The sequence below is a fragment of the Myxocyprinus asiaticus genome, chromosome 2, assembly GCF_019703515.2.
Source record: "Myxocyprinus asiaticus isolate MX2 ecotype Aquarium Trade chromosome 2, UBuf_Myxa_2, whole genome shotgun sequence".
Classification (NCBI taxonomy): Eukaryota; Metazoa; Chordata; class Actinopteri; order Cypriniformes; family Catostomidae; genus Myxocyprinus; species Myxocyprinus asiaticus.
This window is the reverse complement of record NC_059345.1, coordinates 34425895-34452228: the sequence shown is the minus strand read 5'-3', so window position 1 is coordinate 34452228 and position 26334 is coordinate 34425895. Positions and strand designations below refer to the sequence as shown.

Below are 26334 nucleotides of genomic sequence, written 5' to 3'. Positions count from 1 at the left end.
TGCTTTCAGGTCATTGACTGGTAAATCCTCTAACTTTTGATGAAAAACACATAATGGGTGTGATTCTAAATTCGCATCCCTTTTCATGCAACCACATCAACCACATACAACTGCAAACATGCCAGTTGTTTTGTCCAATTTTTAACACATAAACCCTGCTGAGATTCAAGAGTAACTCAACAATTGCCTTTTAATGAGAGAAGCTGGTAAGTCAAGGTTTGGCCTCCAACATATGTGCTTTTAATCTCAAGGAGTTTTTCAACTCTTATTTTCTTTACTTCTTTTGAATTAACAATGGACGATTAATTACTACATGTGGAATCTTATTTACAATGGCCTCTCCTGCTTTTGCTCCTACAGTATGAGAAAGCAACCCAAAGAAAGACCTGCTCCTAACAACCTAATGGTGAGTTTCTTAAGCATTTTTTCCCTTAAAGTCCAAATCAGTCTTCAAGAGGATTAGAACATGAAATGCCAATTATTAGACAGAGTTAGTGAATGGATGTATTTGATGGTTGGGAAGCTTTTGTTGGGACTATTTGTAGGGGTTTGGGTAAAACCTTGACCTATTGCTTATCTTGTTTTGTTTGGAAATGTCCTGTTCTGTGCTGTATACCCCACTTATCTATACCATGGAAGTACATTTCACAACAGTCAGTCTATTGATACATTTTTTAAGTGTTTTGTAACCTTTGACTCCTCTCTTGTGGATTCAGTCAAAGAAGAACAGAAAGTGTGTGTGTGTGTGTGTGTTCGTTCTTGAAAATCTAAGGACCTTTTTCCTTGGAAGAAGGACAGGACACCGTCATCAGTTTCATTAGGTGCAAACTTTATTAATTATTGTTTTTTTTTTTGTTTTTTTTTACTATTTACAAGGCATCCTCATTTATTACATTTATTGGAGCTCACTAAGATTGTCAACTAGAGGTTAAAAAAGACTGAAGCAAACTTTTAATGTTAAAAGTAGCTTGCCAGTCAGATCAAAAAGTCTTATTGCTGTTGCAATAAAGGGGGGTGGGGGCAATAAATAAAGGATCAAATAATAATATGTTATGCACTATTATGATCTGGCATGAAAACAAATTATATTATCAAAATTAAATAGAATTTTGAATTCATGTGTAAAATTACTGAGTCTGAATGTTTACCCTAAATGGCAAACAGTTATCTTTCTAACTTTTTGAAGTTATACACAGACTCTAATGCTTTTAGGGGTCTGATTAGCTCAAAGAGTTACACAAGTTATGTGTCCTTTTTCGCTTGTGTTTGTGCCACTGGGAACAACTTAATTTCCTATTGAAGTCTCGGATCATGTGTCTGCTTGCATTGTTGCAGCAGTTAGCTCTCGGAGCCTTTGGGTTGGGTTTTCTCAGCACCATGGACAGTGCAGTCCACTGAGATCTGACTGCTAATGCAGAGAGGAGTGGTCTTGGTAATGGGGTGTGTGATACCTTGTGTTTGTTCACTCATCTAGGCTCCTTCAGTTCTTTCAGGAAGGTGGGAGACAGAAGTCTCTCTTTCAGTGATGTGTAGCATTTAACTTATCACTCATGAAAAAGACATAGAAAGAGTAATACAAAGTTTGCATGAATTTGGGAGTCCTTTGAACAGATTTTGTGTAGCATGTTGCTTGGCAACATTATTGGCAAATTATGTTCTAATATCAGATTTTAGCTTGTCTTTATACTAGAAATTTTATTTACACAGAGTGTAATATTATTTACACCCTGTGTGTATGTCTATGACTTTTGCATAGATCTAAGGATGTTAAAAAACATATTGTAAAGAAATTTAAAGGTATATTCTGAGTTCAATACAAGATACGCTCAATCGACAGCATTTGCGGCATAATGTTGATTACCACCAAATTTATTTCAACTTGGGTTTTTTTCTCTCCCCAATTTGGAATGCCCAATTCCCAATGCGCTTTAAGTCCTCGTGGTGCGTAGTGACTCGCCTAAATCCGGGTGGCGGAGGACGAATCTCAGGGGCCGTTTACACGACAACATTTTCAACTAGAAACGGAAAACTTTTTATGGGTTTTGGCTGTTCGTTTACACGACAACGGCGTTTTGGGGCCTGAAGACACAAACTTTTGAAAACTGGTTTCAAAGTGCAAGTTTTTGAAAACGATGCCGTTATCGTCTCCGTGTAAATAAACAAAAACGCGAATTTGTGAAAACGATGACATCATGCACACACGTATTACGTGTTCAGTCTATAGGCATGCGCACGAGACATTCAAAACTACAATGGTGGACTACAGGACTCTGTTTTGCTGCTCAAGATTTTGAGTTTATTGACGTTTCTCCAGCAAAGTAATTGTAGTAATAAAGCAACCTCATCGTCCGTCCAGACAAAATTGCTCGATGCTTTCGCCATCTTCATTGTTTGTATTCACCGCTCTGTGGAAGAATGCTTATGTGTGCAGGCACGTAGTGTTTCTTTACAAAGTGACATCGCCAACTACTGGCCTGGCATGCATAATACAGCGTTTTTAGTCATTTTTGCGGATCCGTGTGAACGGGAATCGTTTTGACAACGTTGTCGTCTGTACGCGAAACTTTTCAAAAACGCAAAGGAAAAACCTTTTTTAGTACATCGTTGTCATGTAAACGTACCCTCAGTTGCCTCTGTGTCTAAGGCCGTCACATCTCGAATAAACAAAAGGTTTCAAAAAAGGATGAATGTAAGTGCTTTTATGAAATTATAAGCTTCTCATTTCTGCCTTCAAACCTTCCAAAAATTGGCCCCATTTACTAACATTGTAAGTGCCGCACTGTAACCTATATTTTTGCTTTTTTTTTTATTTTAGAAAATATTTTTTGTGGTAATCAACTTTGTGCCACATTTGCTGTTGATTGAGCTTAATTTGTATTGAACCTAGAATATACCTTTAAGCATCAGGTAACTGTGTATACAGCTTTTAGTTTGTGGTTAGATGTGGTGCAGTTATTGACATCTTTCTCCCCTTGCTTAGAGTTCTCTCATTGTCACTCAACCTTTTAGCACCTTTTGTCCTCTTCTGCCCCCCTCCTGGTCCCTGTGGGCTATCCAGGGGCTCAGCTGCTGCAGATATGAGCCTCAGCCAGGGACAAAAAGCTGAAGAGTCCTACTGACTCTCTGAATCTGTCACAGCCCTTCTATATCCACCCCCACTTTTCTTGATTGCGTGGGCTGATGAGCTAAGGAGAGATCGCTTGTGTTCATGTGTTTTAAGACCCAGGGGAGCAGCCTTTAAAAAGACACGCAGTCTTGCTGAATGCCAGTGTCCCGTGCTGAGGGGACTGGGATGAGAACAGGCTTTAAAAGCCCTCTGACACTGCTCTGATGACTTATTTACACATTAGCACGCTGAGGAGCTTCTTGAACTCCCCAGAGGGTAATCCTACCTTTTAGCTCTCTGACACAGTGTCTGCCATTTCTCCTGCTTTCCCTCCCCCTTGAGAACTGGGGTTCTTCAACGCTACTGACCTTATTGCCACAAAGACTTTGTCAAATATTAAAGCTCAGATATCTGAGTAAATTAGTTTTGGCTCTCAGCACTTTGTAATCTTCAGTTTAGCTTGGGAAAATTAACAACAATCACCTTAAAAATGTGTATAGTTTGTCTTTAAAGAGCAATATTGTGTTTAGTTTTCGGAAAATGTTTCTGAAATATCCGCCTGTAATGGAGATTATTTGGACTAATAGACAGCCCTGTGTGTTGTTAAGATCAGGGATTAATTAAATTTAATTACCATATCTGTTATCCGGTGGTGGTAGTTTTTCTAATTTATCAGTATTAGTTGATGTTTGATTATTTGGTATTTACTAATGTTACTTCTTAATCGGGGTGGATAAAAATATAGATTTTCCAATTCAACGCAATCTTCATTTGAACAATCGCGATATAGATTCTTAAATCAATTACATATGCAACAGTTTGGCACTATGCTACTAAAAATGTCTGTGATTAGCCACTGGCTAGTCAGTGTTCAGATTTCACCAGTGTTTGAATAGTTTAGTGGTAAATTAGTTCACTACCGAGATTCTTTCACTGCGTTGACAGTAAAAGTTTGGTTCGACTCATTCTGTGCGTGTGTGTCCTAACACGATATCTAATCCATTTGTCATTGAAAAATGTCTCGTTTTATACTCTTTCTGTTCTTTACAGTCAAAAACAACAAATATATTTATAGATATATTTATTTATTCCCTTTTCTCCCCAATTTGGAATGACCAATTCCCACTGCTTAGTAGGTCCTCGTGGTGGCGCGGTTACTCGCCTCAAGCCGGGTGGCGGAGGACAAGCCTCAGTTTCCTCCGGTTCTGAGACCATCAAACTGTGCATCTTATCACGTGGCTCATTGTGCATGACACCGTGGAGACTTACAGCATGTGGAGGCTCATGCTACTCTCCGCAATCCATGCGCAACTTACCACGTGCCCCATTGAGGGTGCGAACCACTTAATCGTGACCACGAGGAGGTTACCCCATTTGACTCTACCCTCCCTAGCAACTGAGCCATTGTGGTTGCTTAGGAGACCTGGCTGGAGTCACTCAGCACACACTGGATTTGAACTCACGACTCCAGGGGTGGTAGTCAGCGTCAATACTCGCTGAGTTACTCAGGCCCCGAAACATTTACTTCTAATCACACATAGCATTGATGCAGTAAAGAAACTGTGTGACAAAAAAAAAACAACCACTGACACCACCTGAACTACTGGGTTCCACTTCTGTCAGTCAAGAACAGAAAGCTGAGGCTGCAGTGGGCCTACCATATGTGCACCTCAGCAGAAATCGAGATTCATCAGACCAGGCTATGTTTTTCCAGTCTTCAACTGTTCAGTTTTAGTGAGCCTGTGCCCACTGTAGCCTCAGCTTTATGTTCTTGGCTGACAGAAGTGGAACCTGACATGGTCTTCTAGCGTTGTAGCCCATCTGCTTCAAGGTTCAACATGTTGTGCATTCTGAGATGCTATTCTGCTCACTACAATTGTACAGACGGGTTATCTCAGTTACTTTAGCCTTTGTCAGCTCGAACCAGTCTGGCCATTCTCCGTTGACCTCTCTCATCAACAAGGAGTTAACATCCGCATAACTGCTGCTCATTGGATATTTTTTGTTTTTGGCACCATTCTGAGTAAACTGTTGTGCATAAAAATCCCAGGAGATCAGCAGTTACAGAAATACTCAAACCAGCCCGTCTGGCATTAACAATCATGCCGCGGTTGAAATCACATTTTTTCCCCATTCTAATGGTTAATATGTACATTAACTGAAGCTCCTCACCTGTATCTGCATGATTTTATATATGCTGCCACACGATTGGCTGATTAGGTAATCGCATGAATAAGTAGGTGTACAGGTGTTCCTAATAAAGTGGTAGGTGAGTCTATATACACCGATGATTTAAAACATTATAACACTTGCCTAATATGCTGTTGGTCCTCTGCGTGCCGCCAAAACAGCACCAACCTGCCAATGCATGGACTCTACAAGACCCCTGTAGGTGTTCTGTGGTATCTGGCACCAAGACATTAGCTGCAGATCCTTCAAGTCCTGTAAGTTGCGAGGTGGAGCTGCCATGGATCGGACTTGTTGGTCCAGCACATCCCGCAGATGCTCAATTGGATTGAGATCTGGGAAATTTGGAGGCCAGAGCAACACTTTGAACTCTTCATCATGTTCCTCAAACCATTCCTGAACAATGTGTGTAGTGTGGCAGGGTGCATTATCCTGCTGAAAGAGGCCACTGCCATTAGGGAATACAGTTGCCATGAAGGGGTGTACCTGGTCTGCAACAATGTTTAGGTAGGTGGCACGTGCCAAATTGACGTCCACATGAATGGCTGGACCCAGGGTTTCCCAGCAGAACATTGCCCAGAGCATCACACTCCCTCCACCGGCTTGTTCTTCCCACAGAGCATCCTGGTGCCAACACTTCCCCAGGTAAATGGGGCACACTTACACGGCCGTCCATGTGATGTAAAATAAAACAGGATACATTGGACCAGACGACCTTCTTCAACTGCTTCTTCCAGTTTGCGTGCCAATTGTAGGCACTTTCAGCGGTGGACAGTGGTCATCATGGGCACTCTGACTGGTCTGCGGCCACGCAGCCCCTTACGCAGCAGTTGTTGTGACACATTCTTCCCGTAACCATCATTAAAATTTTCTGTGACTTGTTCCACACTAGAGCTTCTGTCGGTTTGGACCAGATGGGATAGCCTTCGTTGCCCTCGCGCAGATTTGTGGTTTGTCTCTCTTCGGACCACTGTCGGTAGGTACTCACCACTGCTGTCTGGGAGCACCTCACAAGCCTTGCTGTTTCAGAGATGCACTGACCCAGTCATCTGGCCATAACAATTTGGCCCTTGTCAAAGTCACTCAGGTCTTTACCCCTGCCCATTTCTCATGCATTTAACACGTTTACTACAAGAACTGATTGTCCACTTACCATCTAATCTACCTAGACCTTGACATGTGGCCTTGTTAGGAGATGATCAACGTTATTCGCTTCACCTGTGAGTGATCATAATGTTTTGGCTCATCAGTGTGTGTGTACATATATATATATATATATATATACACACACACTGGCAGCCAAAAGTTTGGAATAATGCACAGATTTCGCTCTTATGGAAAGAAATTGGTACTTTTATCCACCAAAGTGGCATTCTATTGATCACAATATATAGTCAGGACATTAATAACGTGAAAAATTACTATTACAATTTGAAACAAATTTTCAGAACTTCTTAAACTACTTCAAAGAGTTCTCATAAAATGTAAAAAAAAAAAAATTTTTTTACAAATCCACATGCAGCAATGACAGCTTTGTAGATCCTTGGCATTCTAGCTGTCAGTTTGTCCAGATACTCAGGTGATATTTCACCCCACACTTCCTGTAGCACTTGCCATAGATGTGGCTGTCTTGTCGGGCACTTCTCACGCACCTTACAGTCTAGCTGATCCCACAAATGCTCAATGGGGTTAAGATCCATAACACTCTTTTCCAATTATCTGTTGTCCAACGTCTGTGTTTCTTTGCCCACTCTAACCTTTTCTTTCTGTTTTTCTGTTTCAAAGTGGCTTTTTCTTTGCAATTCCTCCCATAAGGCCTGCACCCCTGAGTCTTCTCTTTACTGTTGTACATGAAACTGGTGTTGAGCGGGTAGAATTCAATGAAGCTGTCAGCTGAGGACATGTCTATTTCTCAAACTAGAGACTCTGATGTACTTATCCTCTTGTTTAGTTGTACATTTTGCCTTCCAAATCTCTTTCTGTCCTTGTTAGAGCCAGCTGTCCTTTGTCTTTGAAGACTGTAATGTACACCTTTGTATGAAATCTTCAGTTTTTTGGCAATTTCAAGCATTGTATAGCCTTCATTCCACAAAACAATGATTGACTGATGAGTTTCTTGAGAAAGCTGTTTTTTGCCATTTTTGACCTAATATTGACCTTAAGACATGCCAGTCTATTGCATACTGTGGCAACTCAAAAACAAACACAAAGACAATGTTAAGCTTCATTTAACGAACCAAATAGCTTTCAGCAGTGTTTGATATAATGGCAAGTGATTTTCTAGTACCAAATTAGCAATTTAGCATGATTACTCAAGGATAATGTGTTGGAGTGATGGCTGCTGGAAATGGGGCCTGTCTAGATTTGATCAAAAATGAATTTTTTCAAATAGTGATGATGCTGTTTTTTACATCAGTAATGTCCTGACTATACTTTGTGATCAGTTGAATGCCACTTTGGTGAATTAAAGTACCAATTTCCTTCTGAAACAGCAAAATCTGTACATTATTCCAAACTTTTGGCCGCCAGTGTGTGTGTATGTATCATTACCCAAAGTGCTAATTTTCATATATTGTCCTACATCATGCCTTTTAGACACACATGTGGAAAGGATTACTGTTTATTTCAGAACTGTAAATGTTCGTAGTTGTGGTATATGCATTATGTTTGTTCTTAATACCTAACCCAACTGTATTTCAGACCATACACACAAACTCTCTTGTCTAACACCCAACTTATCTTTAAATCCTGTTGTTTATTACTTTCCGAGCTGTTTTCTCTAACCGGAGTCACTTGTTTTTCAATGAAAAAGAGTACCTTTATTATAATAAGGACGCAACTCATAAAATATTTTTTTATAGCAGATTTCAAAATGAATATCCATCTTTTGTACTATGTATATATTATAATATTGTGAGGCCTTGTATCATTTGAAACTATTGATTTTAGTTTATCTATACAAAATAGAGCCATAACATGAAATGATTTATCAGCCAGAATTTTGATGTTAGTGCGTCTCTAGTTAAGATGTTCCATTATGTGTTGGTAGTTAGCCGAAAGCAAACCCTACCATCACACTAACAGAGCTTTATGTGGTGTGAGCTTATAGCTATAAGCGAATTTGATTCCCTGCTGCCATTTTACCTATAAAGATGGTTTGACCCATGGTGACTGCTGAATTTTAAAGATCAGAATTTATGAAATCTTAACATTGTCCAAGAGCTCATATACATAGTTTTGTATCCCGTGGGAGCAGATCGTTAATATGCAAATCTGAAAAGACCTAGTTATTCCGCCGACTTATTCACCTTTCTTACTCTGTGTCTCTCTCGCGTTTTTTTTCTCTCGACTTCAATATCAGCATCTCTCACACACACACACACACACACATACATACACATACAATGACACACATTAAACTGAGCTGTCGCTGTTCGCCAACACATTCTAATGAGGTGATGACCAACCACTTTTTATAATTGCTTTGGACTCCTTTTAATTTTCAAGCTTATTAATCATATGTAGAGTTATTTAAAATTGCATAAATTAATCTTAGATTAAAAAGCCTTTACCAGATCAAAACAATTAAAGGGAGAGGTGAGATTTCCCATGGGTTTGGCAGTTTTACTTTAATGGAGAATTCAGGTGATTATCACACTTTGCGATGGGGCTGTGATTAATGTAGCCACACTTCTAAATTTGATTTTTCCATTTATTTATTTTAGAGAGGTAAAGCAGGGAGATGATAATGACCTAACTAACAGAGTATTTATACTGCCTCTCCACTCTGCACATGTGCTAAGCTAGCAGCAGGTGGGTTAATTAATGAAGGTCCTGTTTCTGGCATGCTCCAACACACTCACATACACATGGAACAGAGGGGATATGCAGGTGGTGGGGTTTGTGTTTTTGTGATCTGTCTCCGTATAGCTACACAAGCAGGTGACCATCCAAGGTCTGATTTATTTCAGGTTGTGAGACAAACACCAAGTTGTTTGCCTTGGTTAGGCATGTACATCAGCTTGTGTCCACATTTATTATATTTATTATTAATGGGTGTTTCTTCAACTTTGGGCACTTTTAGGACTTTAAACATCTAGAAAGTCAAGCATTTTTTATGTTTTGTCTTGCTAAGGCTAATTTCATTGCTAACATTTTATGTATCCTAAATACACACAATTAAATAATATTTTCTCACTTTTTGCAGAATTTGGCAAAATGACATCTTATTTGGAAATGACGGCCAATAAAAATACTAAAACAATAAAATATATGTATAAATATTACTAAAACTAATGAAGTCCTGGTAAAAATTATATATTACAAAAAAGAAATAGGGTGAAATCTATTCTTTTTAATAAAAATAAACCCCTGGGACATAAAAATGCATGAAGTTGAAGAATTACCCTAATGTGTCTAGGCTGTGATTTTTCTCTTTATGGTGTGTGATTTATACCAGCATGTTTACTATTCTCACATGCGCTGTCCCCATTCTCCCTTAAAGCCCATGCCACTTCTATGTCAGGTAAGAAAACAGGCCATTCCAGGGGTCAGACCCTTACCCAAACAGCCAGGTTCAGTATGTGAGGTGGACTCATCTGTGTGGTTGCGTATTACACCACTAGGTCTGGTGGTGGACCTGGCACTGAGTGCTCTCCTACCCAGGCTGTGTGATTGATGAGATGGGTGCCTGGTAGAGCTCCCCCTCAGGACTGCCCTCTCTAACACTCCAGAAGTGAGAGTGATTAACCTCACTGTGCCACAGGCAGAGCTCACCATTAAGAGGACTGAACGATTGATGGTATTGCATTGTCCTCATTGAGAGAGAGAGAGAGAGAGAGAGGGAAGGAAGGAAGGAAGGAATGAAGGAAGAAACAAAACAGGATGAGGAAGAGCAAGACTGGCATTGCTGTATTTATGAGAAGAGTATGAGAAGATGGGAGCCCATTAAAGGTCTTCAATCTGTGTCATATGACTTTCAACTTAGGTTTAGGATCTTGATTTAAAAAGCATTTACATTGCTTACTTATGAACAATATTCCCTATGTCTTTTCGCCAGCTTATTTACCCAGTGATGTTTAGACTTTTGTGGTTGGTTATTGCTTTTTAAAGGAATAGTTCACGCAAAAACAAAACTTTTGTAATTATTTGCTCACCCTCATGCTGTTCTAAACCCGTATGACTTTCCTGCTTCTGTGGAACACAAAAGGAGATGTTAGGTGGGATGGCAGCCTAAGTCCCCATTCACTTCCATCGTCTGGAAAACAAGATGCAATGAAATTGAATGGTGACTAAGGCTGTTGGTCCCTCACATTCTGCCTAACATTTCCCTTTTGTGTTCCAGGGAAAATAGAAAGGCAACGTCATAAGTTTAAGTAAATGATTACAGGTCTTTTATCCTTCCTTCAGGACCACCCCTTCATCATGCAATATAATGATGGCAACACAGAGGTCGTGTCCATGTGGGTGTGCCGCAGCCTAGAGGACCGCAAAGCTCAGCAGGCACAGAGGCTCATGTAAAGAATAGTGGCACAGGACAGAATTATGGGAGTTGGTGTCCAAATTTCCTCTCACTTTTCTAATGAACCCAGAGAAGAAGCAGATGAACTTGCAGCACCTCAAGTACAGCACCCCTCCCAACCCTGAGTTGTAATGGTGCATGGTCTGAGAACTGCCACGAGTCTGGTGCAGATTATGCAAGCATTTAGCCTTAGGCCTGCAAATGAGTATTTTAACCATGGTGGATGAATATTGGTTTGCATAAGCCCAAATCTAGATTTATTTTCCCTCTTTGTGCCGATTCCAAAGTAAATGTTTTAACAGAAGATCCTCACAGGGTGCTGTTGTTTGCTCAACTCAAATTTAGTTCCCATGGATTTGAATTTGTGTGAAAATAATGGAGACTTTCTCTGTCTGTACTTAAAGCAACAGTCTGGTTTTACCAAAACATTATGGCTGCGTCATAAATCATCTCAAGTTCAGTAAAACATTTCAGTTTTTTAAATTGATGGGGTTGTGTCAAGCTCCCTGCTGCAGTGCAAGTGCACGTCATGTGACTGTTGTTTTAAAAGCCACTTTTTGTCAAGTTTCACAAACGGCCTGCCAGTTGTGGAAATACCCAATTTAAGTTGGAAAAATATGATGCTGCATTATTATGGTGGGTAGAAGCTTGTGCAGAGTACAATGGCTTTTAGATGTTCTAGTAGCAGCCTGAAATACTACATTGGAACCCAATGGGTTTCGTTCTTGCCCTGACCATGTATAAGCCCATTAATGAGCTTTGTTCAAGTAGTTCATTGAAAATTATTGCTTTGACTATTGCATTAACTTAAAGGAATAGTTCACCCAAAAATGAAAATTCTCTCATCACTTACCTTCATGCCCTCCAAGATGTTGAATGACTTTCTTTCTTCTGCAGAACACAAACGAAGATTTTTAGAAGAATATCTCCACTCTGTATGTCCATACAATGCAATGTGAATGGGTACCAACATTTTGAACCTCCAAAATGCACGTAAAGGAAGCATAAAAGTAATCCATAGAACTCCAGTGGTTTAATGTGTATCTTCTGAAGCAATATGATAGGTGTGAGTGAGAAACAGATCAGATGGTGGCGATATGCACAAAGAATGCAAATTGCCAAAAACAAAAGAAGAATGGGAAAGTGGAGACTGACAGTAAAAAAGGACCTAAATATTGATCTGTTTCTCACCAACACTGATCATATTGCTTCTGAAGATGTGCATTAAACCACTGGAGTATTATGGATTACTTTTATGCTGCCTTTATGTGCTTTTTGGACCTTCAACATTTTGGACACCATTCACTTGCATTGTGAGGACCCTCAGAGCAGAAATATTCTTATAAAAATGTTTGTGTTCAGAAGAAGAAAGTAAGTCATACACATCTGGGATGGCATGAGGGTAAGTAAATGATGAAAGAATTTTCATTTTTGGGTGAACTGTCCCTTTAATGCACCAGTACACTTCAGATAGGTAAAGCAAATTAGATGAGTGTTTTCCCTTTAAACCATTTGAAAAAAAATAAAAAAAAATCATATGGATCGGTCCTTACCTAAAGTGCTGAGATGCAATAGCTTGTAAAGTGCAGACGCACCACTGAATTCTCTTGGTAGATCACATTAGCATAGTGCTCAAATTGTACCTATTCATCCACACAGTCTTGGCACAGCAGTTTCATGTTGCTCATTCCCCCATTTGGATAACAGTAACACAATATTAGTACAAGTAAGATTCTACAAAGGTAACAATGATAAGACAATGCCACAGCAGTCACATAACTGTATGCAGTGTAACAGGTCTAAATTGACTGACCAGCTGTTCTGGGTTGACCAAAGCAAATCAGCACACCTTCTGTGATACTCTTTCTGTCATGCACTGCAGGGGAGAGCATCATCCTACATAGAACCACTGAAACCCTGACAGCTGTTGGCAAATATGGTCCTTACATAAGCCACACTGAGTCATCACATATGCCTTCTCTTCTGATAATGTTCAATATGGTCAGTGTTACTCAATGGATGATGTTTTTATTCAAGTGCTAGATACTTTTTATTAGGATATTAATGTGGTTCTTCAGTGCCTGTGTCTATTGAGGAAAAGATCTCAGAACTATTATACCAGTGGAGAAGATGGCTATCAAAACAATGGAATAAGGTCATTTTATATGATGATAGCAAATGTGTATAGTGCTTATTGAGATTTATACTCATTATATATTACAGAAAATGTAATTGTCACATACCAAAGCCAAATACATTGTTGTTGTTTTTTTTCCTAAGTTATATTATTTGTTACAATAAGTTTCTTTGCACCTGTTTTCTTAATTTGTACAATGTTTTTCTCAAATGATTATAATCTGATAATAGGCCAAAACCTTAGGAGTGGTTTGGCCAAGGTATACGTCAGATCTGTGAAGAACAAAAACAAGTATGTGACTACATATTGCAGTTGATGTGAGGTTTGCTAAATAAAACTTTTCAAATTTCATTTTTCTGCATAAATTGTATTCCTCTTTCCAGGATAATATATCCCAGCAACCTCTTTATATAACACTACACTCAAAAGATGGCTGTTATTTTCGACAATTCATTTTAAAACACGCAAAATGCATTTGGTTTATTTTCTTTGAAGAAAACACTATATATACAAACAGTGCTGTGCAAAGGTTTTAGGCACAAGATGTTTCTCAAAAACATTTGTCTTAAGATGGTTATTTATATCTTCAGCTTCAGTGTGTCAATAGGAAATATAAATTTAAGACTCTCAAACATTCCTTTTGCAAATAAAATAGAACAGGGGACTCTGCGACAGATGGCATGACCCCCAGATTCCTTAAACATAATTTCTGTGGATTACATCTAGGCTTATCCATTAGATGATTAGCATTACACGCAGTAGTTTACACTCGTGTGTTTTAAAGGTAGGTTTATTTGGTTAGACAGAATACATTAACAGTCATGGGATGCAGTTTTGGTCCAGTGTTTTCATAGTGTTGGGGTCCATACAGAATGACTACAATGTGGCGGACAGGAATCCGATAGGTCGGAGTCACTCTCCTCTCCGCATGAGTGCATCACTGTTAGAGTTCACTTACAGTCCAACCAAAATGTTTACAATAACACCATGCATAAGGAATTTCCAGACTGGATTATGTTGGAGAGCAGCTGCTGATTTAAACTGAAGAGGTCAAACCTGGATAACAGTACAATGGCCATTTCCATTAGCTATCAACTTTTACTAGTTTATTTCCAAAAGTCAAAGCAACATGACACAATTTAAAGATATGCATTCAAAGTCCTTTGTGGTTGCAGTCCAATTAGACAGCAGTCCAGTTAAAACCAAGGTCCAAAGGTGGCATTTGAACAGCGGATATGGGCTCCAGCAGCTGAAGGCCCTTCGTATTCCTTCTTGGGTTGCTGGGATCCAAACTGCTGCTCTAATGCGACCTTTCTCCTGCAGTCCAGTTTGATTAGCGCGGGGGCCGGACGAGCATTTAAAGACCTGTTCACAGCCATTACCAAGATTCCTTTATCAATGTCTAGTAATTAAAATGTCACCACTTCATTTTCAGGCTACGGAGAACCTCTTGTAGCAATCTTTCCCTAATAAAAACAGTAATCGAAACGCTATTTTCACTCGAAACAAAAAGGCTGCGGCAGGCGACTCAGGAGTGTCAAGGCTACAGAGATCAATATGAGAGAAGCTGATTGATCTCGCGCTAAAGTGAAATGTATTGGGGTCGCGCTTTTATACGGCGCGGATATAACAGTGACTGCAGAACACTGGTTTTCAGCGGATGCGTTTATTAAACCTCTCTTGCACAATTAGTCTGCCTTTGATTTATGTGCCAATCCTCTCAAAAAGCCCCAGCACAGGATCGCTTAGGCTATTTTTTTTTTTTTTTTAAAACCCACCAGTTTTAAATTGAAATGTTCCCATCTTTATTGTTATGAAGCACGTTAAAGAGCAGTGCTCTGAATAGGCTGATCTTAAAAACTAAACATTTGTTTTAAGGTACGACGGAATAATTACAGTTATGTTTATTGCATAAATGTCATTTTACAGCATTTCAACAAGAAAAAGGCTTTAAAAGTGTCTATAACAGTAAACTTGTCATCCAATTCAAACAACTTAAGACTAAAACCTATACTTGCGCACTATAGATTCCCAAAACCATCCACCTCGCAGGTTTACTTCTTTCGTTGTCTTTAACTGCATTTCTACGTTTCAATGTGTTTTTATTTGACAGATTTTGTAATTATGTTGGGAAGTAACCTATCAAACTTTACTGGTTTATGTCAAGTGACCATATGGCCATTTGTTAAATCCATAATTTTAATGTGTTGCAAAGTTGCATCAGCATTAGCAGCCAGTCCGATCATGTTTTTCAGTGTTCAACATTATTAATGGGTAAAGGATTATATTATTATTATTATTATTTAATTTACAGCCTCGTTTGTGCGTGCAAAAATTGAGCAAAAACGCATTCATCTTATAAAATCTCATAGAACAGATACATTTAGTTATTTTTAATTAAAATATTAACATAAGAATAAAAACTGATGGCGAATATAAACGTAAAAAAAAAAAAAAAAAAGTCAAGATAAATGGACGGTGATTCTCCTTCTCCCCGCTTTTCCCAGCACACCAACACAACATCATTTCCTGCAGTTTAAATGGAAGTATAAATGTATTATCTGTTAAGAACATTTTAAAACATTGCTTTTAATCCTAATGTCATGCCAAAAAAAAAAGAAAAAAAAAAAACAAAAAAACCACATATACAGGGCACTAATTAAGAAAAATGTCCCTAATTCTTTCTTTGATAGCCTACCCAACAACTAGCCTATATAATGTTTCCTTAATTAGTGTACTCATTCTCGTGTAATATAATAGCTTGTATATTAATGAGCCAATAATGGCATATGCCGTCCTGAAACACAATATTCTCCGTATTGATTCAACCGAACCGTTATGTAAAAACAATCATTGATTATTTAATAGCATGTCAGAGATAAGTACATTAAATTCAGCTCAAAGTAATCTGGTTGGTTATTAATTGTGATGCCTGTAAATATTAAATTCATATAACTGCAAAAAGATTTATTTTGCTACAGAGATTATTATAATTTAAGGAGGGGCCCAACTATATGAAATGGTCTTCAAATTCTACTCGGGAAAGAATTAACAGTATTGAACAGTTTTGAACAGTTTGACAGGATGGCTTGTTTAAAGATGGGTGTTGTGTAGCTGTACCTGCTCGTGGGAGGATCCTGTCTTTAATGACAATCTTGTAGGACATGTGAGCCCCTGTCTCCCCGCCTTAAACGCTAACAATGCCGCATTGAGTCTGAGCTCTAAATAATTAACAAGAGAGGAATAATTACAGAATAAAATTGTAATTATTGTTGGGCCAGAACGAAGCTTCTTGTTTGTGAAAGGGGACACGGCCAGGCAGATCTGGTTAAAGTTTCCCTGCCCATTAATATTGAATTAGGTTAAGCCGGTGTCCTCTCGGTCACAGGGCACCCGCCGCTTGACAGATTTTTAAACCTTTTCTTTTTCTTTTTTAACTCTGTAATAACATATCGAAGCAGATGAATCCACCCTCTCCTTTAAAAAATTAATACAAATATTTTATCTGAAAGTGTTGCACAGCTATGGATAGAAATGATTTAGTTCAGTTTGAAAAACGCCTCCATTTACCAGTGTCAAATTATGTAATGTAGACAGTTAATCGGATACAGAGACATGTTCTATTAATGCAAAATACACTTTAGCTTTTAAGGCAGTCATTGTTCTGGTGTAATGGCTCTGCTAGGATGAACCATGCATCTAAGGCCATTTTTTTTTGGACATTATTAACTCTTATTTGATTCCGGTAATTGTTGTCGTTTTATATAATTAATTACCGTTTAATCAAATGCCTGTTTATGACACTATGCAAAATAAATGCACAATGGTTGAGATAATTACTAGGCTTTTTCCTGGAATCAGTACATTTGACAGGTTGTCCAAATCCAACATATTTCTCTGTGCAAAACTGAATATGTAAAAAAAAAAAAAAAAAAATATTACCAATGTCCATCTTTGCAAAGCTTAAGAACTGAGAGATACTGTACGTTTTCTCTGCGTTGCGCTGGACACATCAATACATTTCTGAGAGAGAGAGAGAGAGAGAGAGAGAGAGAGGAGAGAGAGAGAGAGAGAGAGAGAGAGAGAGAGAGAGAGAGAGGGAGAGAGAGAGAGAGACCACTGTCGTATATTTCAAAGTGGAGAGCACAACTTTGTCCAGCTCAATATTAATATCTTTACGTCAAGAATTAGTGAGGTTAACTGAAGGGTTTCAGGGATCAGGTTTTAAATAGTTCATACGGCCATATAAGGTTGCACCACTTACCTCAGCCCATTGCTCTGATATATCACTGTTTGTACACACTAGCCGCTCTCACTGGCTGGTGTGTTTAACAAATGTATCATTCACCGGTAGACATGTGACACAGTAAAAAGCAATGGCCTTTTTGGATATGTTAGGATACACATGGCCTGTGGATATGTTGCCTCGAGCAAATGTTCAATGCACATGCATAATGATATATTGTCTGATTTCCGACGTGCCACTCAAATATATACATAAGTTCCTAAATTCATGGGAAACTTATTCTGAGCAAAAGCTGCGGGTGTGCCTCATATCATTGGATGGAAATAACAAAGCATGATAATTTACCCTTGTGCATTGTTCTTCTCTCGCCCTTGTAGTTCATGCGCAAAACCGTTTATATTGCACTTAAACCCTGCTTTTGTAATCAGCAAAGTGTAATTTTGATGCCATCTATCTATCTATCAAAAGTGGCTTAATTAAAACTGACAGTGAACTTTGTTTTGGAGTTGTGGAAGTAAACGGTTAATACCAGAATCGGATTTGATCTCAGTGGGTGTGCCTTGCTATTCGTTTTGGCGTCCCCACTCTTGAAGTACATCGCGCACAACCTATTAAGACGAGGCACGAGCTCCGAGACTGCCATGTGGTCACTCCGCTCTCTCTCCCATCACAACACACCAGAGCAGAGTGGGATGGAAAGCCGAAAGCTGTTTTGAGAGGGGAAGGGGGAAAAAAATGAACAATATCTAGCTGTAGACGTTCAGCGGACGTTTTATCCTTTTTTAGGCCTATTCATTTGACACGAATACATTCACTCATCTGAGCCCTCTCCTGAAAATACAAAGGTAGGTTTCGTGCCATATTTACATGGTTTTCTTGAATTTACGCGCTTAATCGATTGTTCTCAATTATTTTTTGTCTACATTTCACAAAATGTTTAGAACTTAAGAGAAAGACTACCCTACTAATAATAATGTTTCTAAATATCCTTGATTACGAAAGAGAATTTACAGAATCTAAATAATATTTGAACATCATAAATAAACATTTTTACATGTGTGGAAAAGATAGTAGGCTATGAATAAGACTGAAATAGCTATCATAAGCTCCTCTCGCCATGCCTTAATTATTAATAAGACTTTTATTAACAGATCGAAGTTGGAAAACACAGGCTGTGTAATTACACAGAAAGCGGCTTACTGCTTCTTCTTGTTGCTAAGCTCATTGGCGTAGATAAAAGATTCTTCCCTTCTGCCCTTTTGCGTATTAGCGCCGTAAGAGGCCTTTAAGTAATCGCTCCGGCTTCTGAGCCGATTTGGAAACATTAAGCGATAAAGCAGGCTCTCAGGTCAAAGAGTGCGAGCTTTTGAGGATACTTTTAGAGCAGTCAGTAGCTATACTGGCAACCTGAAGAATTCTCTGCAAAGAATCAATCGTTAATTTTGTACAAAAATTAGTAGGCTATATTACTTTCATATACAAGCATTGATGCGTTAATTACAAATATTAACAAGGTAGTCTGTAATGTAATGCTAAAAATAATTTATAAGCCACAACAGCATTTCTAATGCTATCTAGGCTGAAACAAACTAAAAAAGTGATATGAAAATTAACAAAATGGAAAGGTGACTTTTGAAACTAGCAAATGATTTCCTCGGAGATAATTTTGTGACGTATTGTTTATTTTAGGAAAACGCCTACATAAGAGTCGTGTTTGTGATGATTACAGCACATAGCCTAAATACTAAGGATAGGGTTAGTGGCTGCACTAATAGGCTACAACTGAAATCGAGTATAATTTTAAACCTCTGACTCGTCCTCCACAGACTTCAAGGAATGGAGTCGATACCCAGTCAGCTGTCTACGGGACGAGATGTCTGCTCTTCTCCCAACTCAAAGCAAGAACTGCAGCCTTATTCTAGCACCAGCTCGCTGAAGCCCAATCAAGTGAGTGAGACTGCGCTGTACGGAGTGCCCATCGTCTCGTTGGTCATAGATGGTCAGGAGAGACTGTGTCTGGCGCAAATTTCCAACACTTTGTTGAAGAACTACAGCTACAACGAAATCCACAATAGACGCGTGGCTCTTGGAATTACGTGTGTGCAGTGCACACCAGTGCAGCTGGAGATCCTGAGGCGCGCGGGGGCCATGCCCATCTCCTCGCGCCGCTGTGGCATGATCACCAAACGCGAGGCCGAGCGCCTCTGCAAGTCTTTCCTCGGGGCTCACAATCCTCCCAAACTACCCGAGAATTTTGCATTCGATGTTTCACACGAGTGCGCCTGGGGGAGCAGGGGAAGCTTCATCCCGGCGAGGTACAACAGCTCTAGGGCGAAATGCATCAAGTGCACCTATTGCAATATGTATTTTTCACCCAACAAATTCATATTTCATTCTCACCGCACACCCGAGTCCAAATACACGCAGCCGGACGCGGCCAATTTTAATTCGTGGAGACGCCATCTAAAATTGACCGATAAAAGCTTGTCTGACGATCTTTGTCACGCGTGGGAGGACGTTAAGGCCATGTTTAACGGCGGGAGCCGAAAGCGGGCAATGCCAGGGAGTGGATCGGAAATATCATCTCCACTTAAACCGCACGCCTCCGGCAACATCACGCAGACCAGTTCCCCTGATGTTCCACACAAAACTTTGCGCTGCGATGACGACCGTGGTAACCTCAATTTAATCAACAGTGTGCGGAACTACCCGGTCATTCCTGTGCCTAGTAAGAGTTTTGGCATGCTCCAGAAGATCCCACCTCCCATCTTTCCGCATCCGTATACTTTCCCGGCGTTTGGACTGTGTCAAAAAAAAGATGATGGCGTTGGTGAACAGAATAAGACTAGTGTACCAGGTATGTTTTGGCCCGGGGCAAAGGACAGTCTCTATCCGTCGTTCCCCGTTTTCTGGCCCACCACAGGAAGCCTGCCGCTCGCATCCTATCAACCAGCACAACCAAAACCACACACGGACCCTCTGGGTGGCAGGCAAGCCGAAACAGAGATTTCAGAGAGCGTGAGGGGGGCAAACACACCTAGAGACAGTCTGTTCGATAACGAGCGCTGCTCCAGCTCGCAGTCCCTCAGGAACGACGAGGACAAATCTGGGGACGAGGCAAGGTCAACTGAGGGTCAACCAGCCACCCCCAGAAAGATGAGCTATATTTCGGCCTTCAGACCAGTCGTTAAAGACGCAGAGAGTATAGCCAAGCTCTATGGAAACAGGGATGCATACAGCGGAGCCCATTCTGGCCATATATCACCGGATTTAGTAAGTGAGAGCTCCAGCTACAGATCTGCCTCTCCATGTGTGGACAGTGGGGAAGATCCAGATGTGGACGTGGAATCTCACAGAATGCCAGATGAGGAGTCGTCCATACAACTTTCCGTGGATGATCGACAAAGTCCCGTGCATGGGGAAATCTCTTTGAACAATCACGACGAGCACGGACACACACCGCAGCCGGACTGTGACCAGATGCCCACTTTCAGTGACTCAGACTCCTCCGATCACAAGCACAAGCAGGTGGCAAAGAAAAACGATGCCAGTGTTTATAATGTGAGGATGACACACACAAACACACACACACCATTTGAATCGATATCACTTAAAAATATTAAAACTTCAAAATAAAATTACAGCCTGGTGTATAAATAATTTCGATCTACCTAAGCAACCAAATGGTACACTGAATAAGGGCACTTATTGCTCAGAATAGCATTTGTCTGATACAGCAGTCTTTCAGCTCTAATAGAGAGTAATTACGCTTAATTATGAGCCCAGGGATTCTATATTCCAAGTTTTCTATTTCTCAACAATTTGCAATTTGTATAGGCTATATAGCTGGTTTAAAGACCATGTTTATTAATGTACAAGGCTCTAAATAAAAGAAGCGTAATTGTACTAAATTAAATGTTTAGAACGAACGGTCAGGTCCGATTTCGCCCGCGGGCTATATGCATTGGTGAAAGGGCTCCCCTGTGGTTACTGCCCCCGTTTCAGTGCAAATTATTCTCTTTGTCCGTCCATCTGATAGAATTTACTTTGTAATATGGATAATTTGCCTTGATGTGCAAATATTTGCAGATCATTAGAAAAGCCTACAATTAATGACAGTCTGTTGTGTGTCGTATGGTTGCGTAAGAAAATAAGAAAACTGTGCATAATTGGCCTTGTATTTATTTTTAAATGGTTGGTTAATTTTGCAGGTGTACCCACATGAAAAGGAAGGAGCATCTCTGCAGAGCACACCGCCTTGTTCAGCCTATAAACTTCGTTGCAGCGAACCGGAATCAAACGGTAACCCGCTTACAAATTATTATACGAACAAGACTGTAGCCTATATAATTTAGCCAATTTCATTTCGTCGATTTTAAAGAGTATTTTTTTTTTTTTTATCTCAACATTTAATTATGCACTTTGAATTAGTCACCTACTAAATGGAACATTTCGCTTTTTAGATTCACGCATTTCAAACAACAGCCCAACAGAGGACGATTGTGAATCACAGAAATCCGGTTCGGATCAAATTAACGTTAGCAAAGAGAACCCAAGTGAGTAGCTTATCAATAAAAAAAATCCTGACCTGCTGCAGTTGAAATTATTTATTGATATTCTCTTTTTCTTTCTGGCAGACGACGCTACATTGAGAAGAACTGATCAAATATGTCATCTTTTCGAGAAAGACATCGAGAATATGGCGAAAGGTACAAAAGAGTTAGCATACCTTTTTACATTTTATGATTTTTGTTTTAGCAGTGTTGTACCATTGTTAGCAAACGTTTTCGCTGTTTATGTAAAGAAAATAACAGATTATAAAATAAAAAATCTCAAATATAAACTAAAATGTTCTTCGTATGATCATTTTAAAGGAATATTCCGGGTTCAAAACAAGTTAAGCTCTATCGACAACATTTGTGGCATAATGTTGATTACCAAAACATTTTATTTCGACTCATCCCTCCTTTCTAAAATAAATAAATAAATAAATCAATCAAGTTTACTGTGAGGCACTTACAATGGAAGTGAATGGGGCCAATTTTTGGAGGTTTTAAAGAAGGCAGAAATATGAAGCTTATAATTTTATAAAAGCACTTACATTAATTCTTCTGTTAAAACTCATTAATTATTGAGCTGTAAAGTTGATAAATCAATGTTTTACAGTCGTTTTAAGGTTAGTGTTGTGTTTTCATGGCAATGAAGTTGTAAAATTGGCTATAACTTTACACAGAAAAGGTTTGTAAGCGATTTTATCACACTAAAATCATTTTAACAAGCATATTGTTTAAGTCTTGTGTCTATACTTTTGAAACAGTGAGTATTTTAACGTTTTACGGATTGGCCCCCATTCACTTCCATTGTACGTGCCTCACTGTAAAATATAATTTTGCATTTTTAAAAGAAAAGGAGGGGCAGGTCAAAATTAATTTTTGTGGTAATCAACATTGTCACAAATGCTGTCGATTTAGCTGAACTTGTATTGAACCCGGAATATTCCTTTAAAGCAGGTTCAACAAAGAATAGATATTTGTAAGGCAAATTGTCGTCTGCCTATATGTTCCCCCCTTTACACATACATTATGCAAATACGGGCGATCTCAACACAATTCTGTTTTATTGAGAATTGTCCTTGAACTGCAGACGATCTACATTGCCACGCTAGTTTTCCACACACCCCTCAGGCAACTGTCCTAATTATTTTGCAATGTCATGCTTGAGAACACGGGGACCGAGTGTTTTGTTTTAGTAACCTAAATAGCGCTATTACACAAGACAGAGAGTGAAAATATACGGTATGTTTCTTAATAAAAAAATCATTCCGATTTACTTGGGATAGTTTTCTTTAAAAAGTCATTAGCTTACTCAAAACCACTGGGATATGCGTGGTGATTAAGTTACAGTGATATGATTTCTTTTGGTTTTCACAGAAGAGCTCCGAAAGCAACTCTTGGAGCAAGTTGAGCTAAGAAAAAAACTTGAACGGGAATTTCAAAGCTTGAAAGGTAAAACGAGAGATGTATTGACCTATGCATTTATCCATAATTTAACTCCTGTTTATAACTTACTGTGTGTAAACTCTAACAGATAATTTTCAGGATCAAATGAAGAGGGAACTGTCTTATCGAGAGGAGATGGTCCAGCAGCTGCACATTGTAAGAGGTAATGCATAGACGCATGTTTTGCACTAGTGAAAGGAAAAGGCTAATTTACAAAAAGTGACACTTGCATATTTTCAGCTGATTTTCAAGGAAATTATAGGTCACACAGAACTGAAAAACATTTCATGGTTGTGACCCCTTCCCAAATGATTTATTCATGTTTCTTTGTATTTATTTAGACACATTGTGCAATGAGTTGGATCAGGAGAGAAAGGCTCGTTATGCAATTCAACAGAAGCTTAAAGGTAATTTAGAAAATATCTTCATGCATTCAGTATACATGCATTATCACCCAAAAGTTTGGAACAAAAAGTGTATTTCATATTCTTCTATAACAGAATTACCACCCTTTCCGCAAAAGAGAAATATGCAAGTGCTACTTTTTCATTTAAGGATATATACTATTAATATATCAAATAATATACTTAAAATACATTAAAACATGATTTATTTTTGACTGTTAGTTAAAGAAGTGGTGATTAGAGGAGTGTGATACTTTCCCATCTTCATGCATAAGACATGTATCATGTATCATATCTGGTATGTTTCAGTAAAGGATTGTATAGGTTTAAAAACGGACTCCCCTTGTGCTGTTATTTATGGAACTAAATCAACCTTTTTCCTAGAAGCTCACGACGCTCTTCACCATTTCTCCTGCAAAATGCTAACTCCACGGCACTGCACAGGGACCTGCACATTCAAGCCACCCCTCTTACCACCTTAACTTCAAGTTGCGTCCCAGGAAGACACTATAGTGCAAAACAAAGAAAACTGTGGAAATCCCCTAAAGGAATTCTCCAGTTGCACTGAGTTCTCTCAAATTATGCACAATGAATTCTGTCCAAGGACTGCTTAACCGCAATCCATCCAAAGTATTCACTGGCACAGTGGGTTTTGCCTTGTACAGTGGAGGAAAGTGTCTAGGAAGACTTTAGGACACCAAAACTCAATTAAACAAGCCAGAGGATGACAAAGAAGGGTCAAATAACTATACTGTTACTTATGTAAATATGATTTTTTTAAAACAATACAAATTCTTAAAACGTGGCAATGTGCAATGAATTGTATTATGTGAAATTTCATAAACTGAAATTGTTGATTATCCACATTATTTATGTTTATTTACGTGTTTTTACATGTATACCTAACTTCACTGATTTGCTCATGCAAATTAATTGTGTATCGTCAATATTACGCACTTTAGAAAAGCAACATCTCAGACTGACCTATTCAAACCTAAAATGTTGTGTAATATCATATTACTGTATAACAAACACAAATATGAACAAGCACTTAGCCCATATTACCCAAAATAAATAATTCAGAATACTAAAAATGTTGTTATTCCACATCAAGTGCTTAAACTAAAATGTCATGTGACTTCTGGAATGAATTTTCGAAAATAAAATGATCTCTTGCCTCATTCTTGAATAAAAGTTCAAAAGAGTCACAAGCATTCTTATCATATTATTTATAAAATCTTTTTTTTTCAACATTTTATTGGTCAGTAGAAATAGATTTTAATCTTAAACATTTCTCATTCATTTTATAAAATAAATAAATAGCATAAAATGTATTTGTTTTAAATTTTTTCTAGATCCTAAAACTTTTAAAGCTCTTTTGAGATTCAATATCAGACTGTTGGACCCCATATATCACTTACACTTGAAGATATAATTCACATATCAAACTTTGGTGGGGAAAATGGTCAAAGTATATGAGGTATGTTGTTACAATGGAACCAATGCCATCAATGAGCCTATTGTAGGCTTAAAAGCCAAAGTTAGTCTAAGTATGAAATCCAAGTATAAACAAAACAATACCTGAGACAGCAAAATTGTAAAAGTTTACGCACAAAAAAAAAAATCAAATGATTGTTTTGCACAACAAATATTGCAATTTAAATGTAATAACTCAAAACACATGACAACTTGCCCCAATAAAGACGTGACAGCTTGCCGACCTGACATTTAAAAAATTACTTTGTCCTGAGAACACAGTTCAACCTTTTAAACCAGTATTTAAAATCTACATTCATTATAAACTATAGTTGACTCTTGCTATAGTTTGTTTGTGGTTTTATTGTGCTCACTTTTTCAACAAACAGCAAAAGCAAAAATATGATGATATTGGAATTTTAGTTAGGAAGATCGAGTTCACAAATAGATTTAGATTTGATTTTGCAGATATAAGGAAAAGTGAAGAGATCCTTTAAAAAAGTCCTATTTGTCCAGCGTCTCAGTTATCAGAGCGGGAGGTTACTGTGTGTTTAGCCCACATCTGGACTAATAAAGTACCTGGCCCTGATGGGTTAAAGAGGAAGGAGTTAAAATGAAAGGGTTTTGCCCTCACTAGTTAAAAACACTTAAAAGAAGATGTTAAACCTCTTGACACAGTATGCATCAACTACTACTAAGCTCTTTCAGCTACATACATACTGGGCCATATGTGGAAAGTATCTACAGTAATGCAGTAATTTTATATATATATATATATATATATATATATATATATATATATATATATATAAAACACAAACACCTGATGTCATCAGTTAGTCAAGTTTTAGATCCATTACAGTTTGCATATAGGCCATGGAGGACGACAGATGATGCTACACTTACACTAACCAATTTTATAGTTAATCATGTACATAATACATATTCCTATGGCCTTTATTAATTTTAACCCAACTTTTAATTATACGCAGGTTCATATGCTTTTATTATACCTGTATTTATTTTATTACAAATTTATATATCTTATTATATATATTCTATATATATTTTTTATATTTTCAAATGAACTGATTTAAACGGGCTCCACATATACATATATATATACACTGATCAGCCACATTAAAACCACCTGCCTAATATTGTGTAGGTCCCCCTCCTGCCGCCAAAACAGTGCCAACACACATCTCTGAATAGCATTCTGAGATGCTATTCTTCTCACCACAATTGTACAGAGCGG

At 38.5% G+C, this 26334-nt stretch overlaps 2 protein-coding genes across 10 annotated transcripts in view; both read left to right on the top strand.

Moving 5' to 3' along the window:
• LOC127416436 (dual specificity mitogen-activated protein kinase kinase 5-like) overlaps positions 1 to 13302 on the top strand; it is a 68886-nt gene extending 55584 nt beyond the window's left edge. Inside the window, exons 21-23 of one of the 3 annotated variants that reach the window (XR_007893105.1) lie at positions 10 to 206; positions 361 to 406; positions 10703 to 10795. Coding sequence is in view for 1 of the 3 variants with exons in the window: in XM_051655805.1 (XP_051511765.1) it covers positions 361 to 406; positions 10703 to 10813 (157 nt within the window). In the remaining 2 variants the exon portion in view is untranslated. Of the gene's footprint in view, positions 1 to 9; positions 407 to 10702 lie in introns of all 3 variants that reach the window. The other 2 variants (XR_007893104.1, XM_051655805.1) reach the window with 2 other exon arrangements.
• A 4590-nt stretch (positions 13303 to 17892) lies between these two features.
• Positions 17893 to 24770, top strand: LOC127416365 (SKI family transcriptional corepressor 1 homolog-B-like). 7 transcript variants are annotated; one of them, XR_007893098.1, is made up of 9 exons: positions 17893 to 18042; positions 19024 to 20758; positions 21409 to 21499; positions 21661 to 21753; positions 21835 to 21906; positions 23128 to 23202; positions 23296 to 23359; positions 23538 to 23603; positions 23988 to 24100. XR_007893098.1 is itself a non-coding variant. In XM_051655700.1 (9 exons), the coding sequence occupies exons 2-9, from the start codon at positions 19034 to 19036 to the stop codon at positions 24080 to 24082; spliced, it is 2292 nt and encodes a 763-aa protein (XP_051511660.1). In that variant the 5' UTR covers positions 17893 to 18042; positions 19024 to 19033; the 3' UTR covers positions 24083 to 24770. The 7 variants fall into 7 exon arrangements, 5 of the variants coding, with proteins under 5 accessions (XP_051511660.1, XP_051511654.1, XP_051511645.1 ...); XR_007893100.1 differs by having other exon boundaries at positions 23985 to 24067; XM_051655700.1 differs by having other exon boundaries at positions 23285 to 23359; positions 23988 to 24770.
• Positions 24771 to 26334: the final 1564 nt, after the last annotated feature.

Bases quoted from the DNA above. Each gene is read 5' to 3' on its own strand.
- LOC127416365 (XM_051655685.1), top strand. From the start codon at position 19,034: ATGGAGTCGATACCCAGTCAGCTGTCTACGGGACGAGATGTCTGCTCT. The intron at 21,500-21,660 runs GTAACCCGCTTA...TTCGCTTTTTAG, and splicing joins CAGCGAACCGGAATCAAACG to ATTCACGCATTTCAAACAAC. The intron at 23,360-23,984 runs GTAATGCATAGA...CCTTTTTCCTAG, and splicing joins GCAGCTGCACATTGTAAGAG to AAGCTCACGACGCTCTTCAC.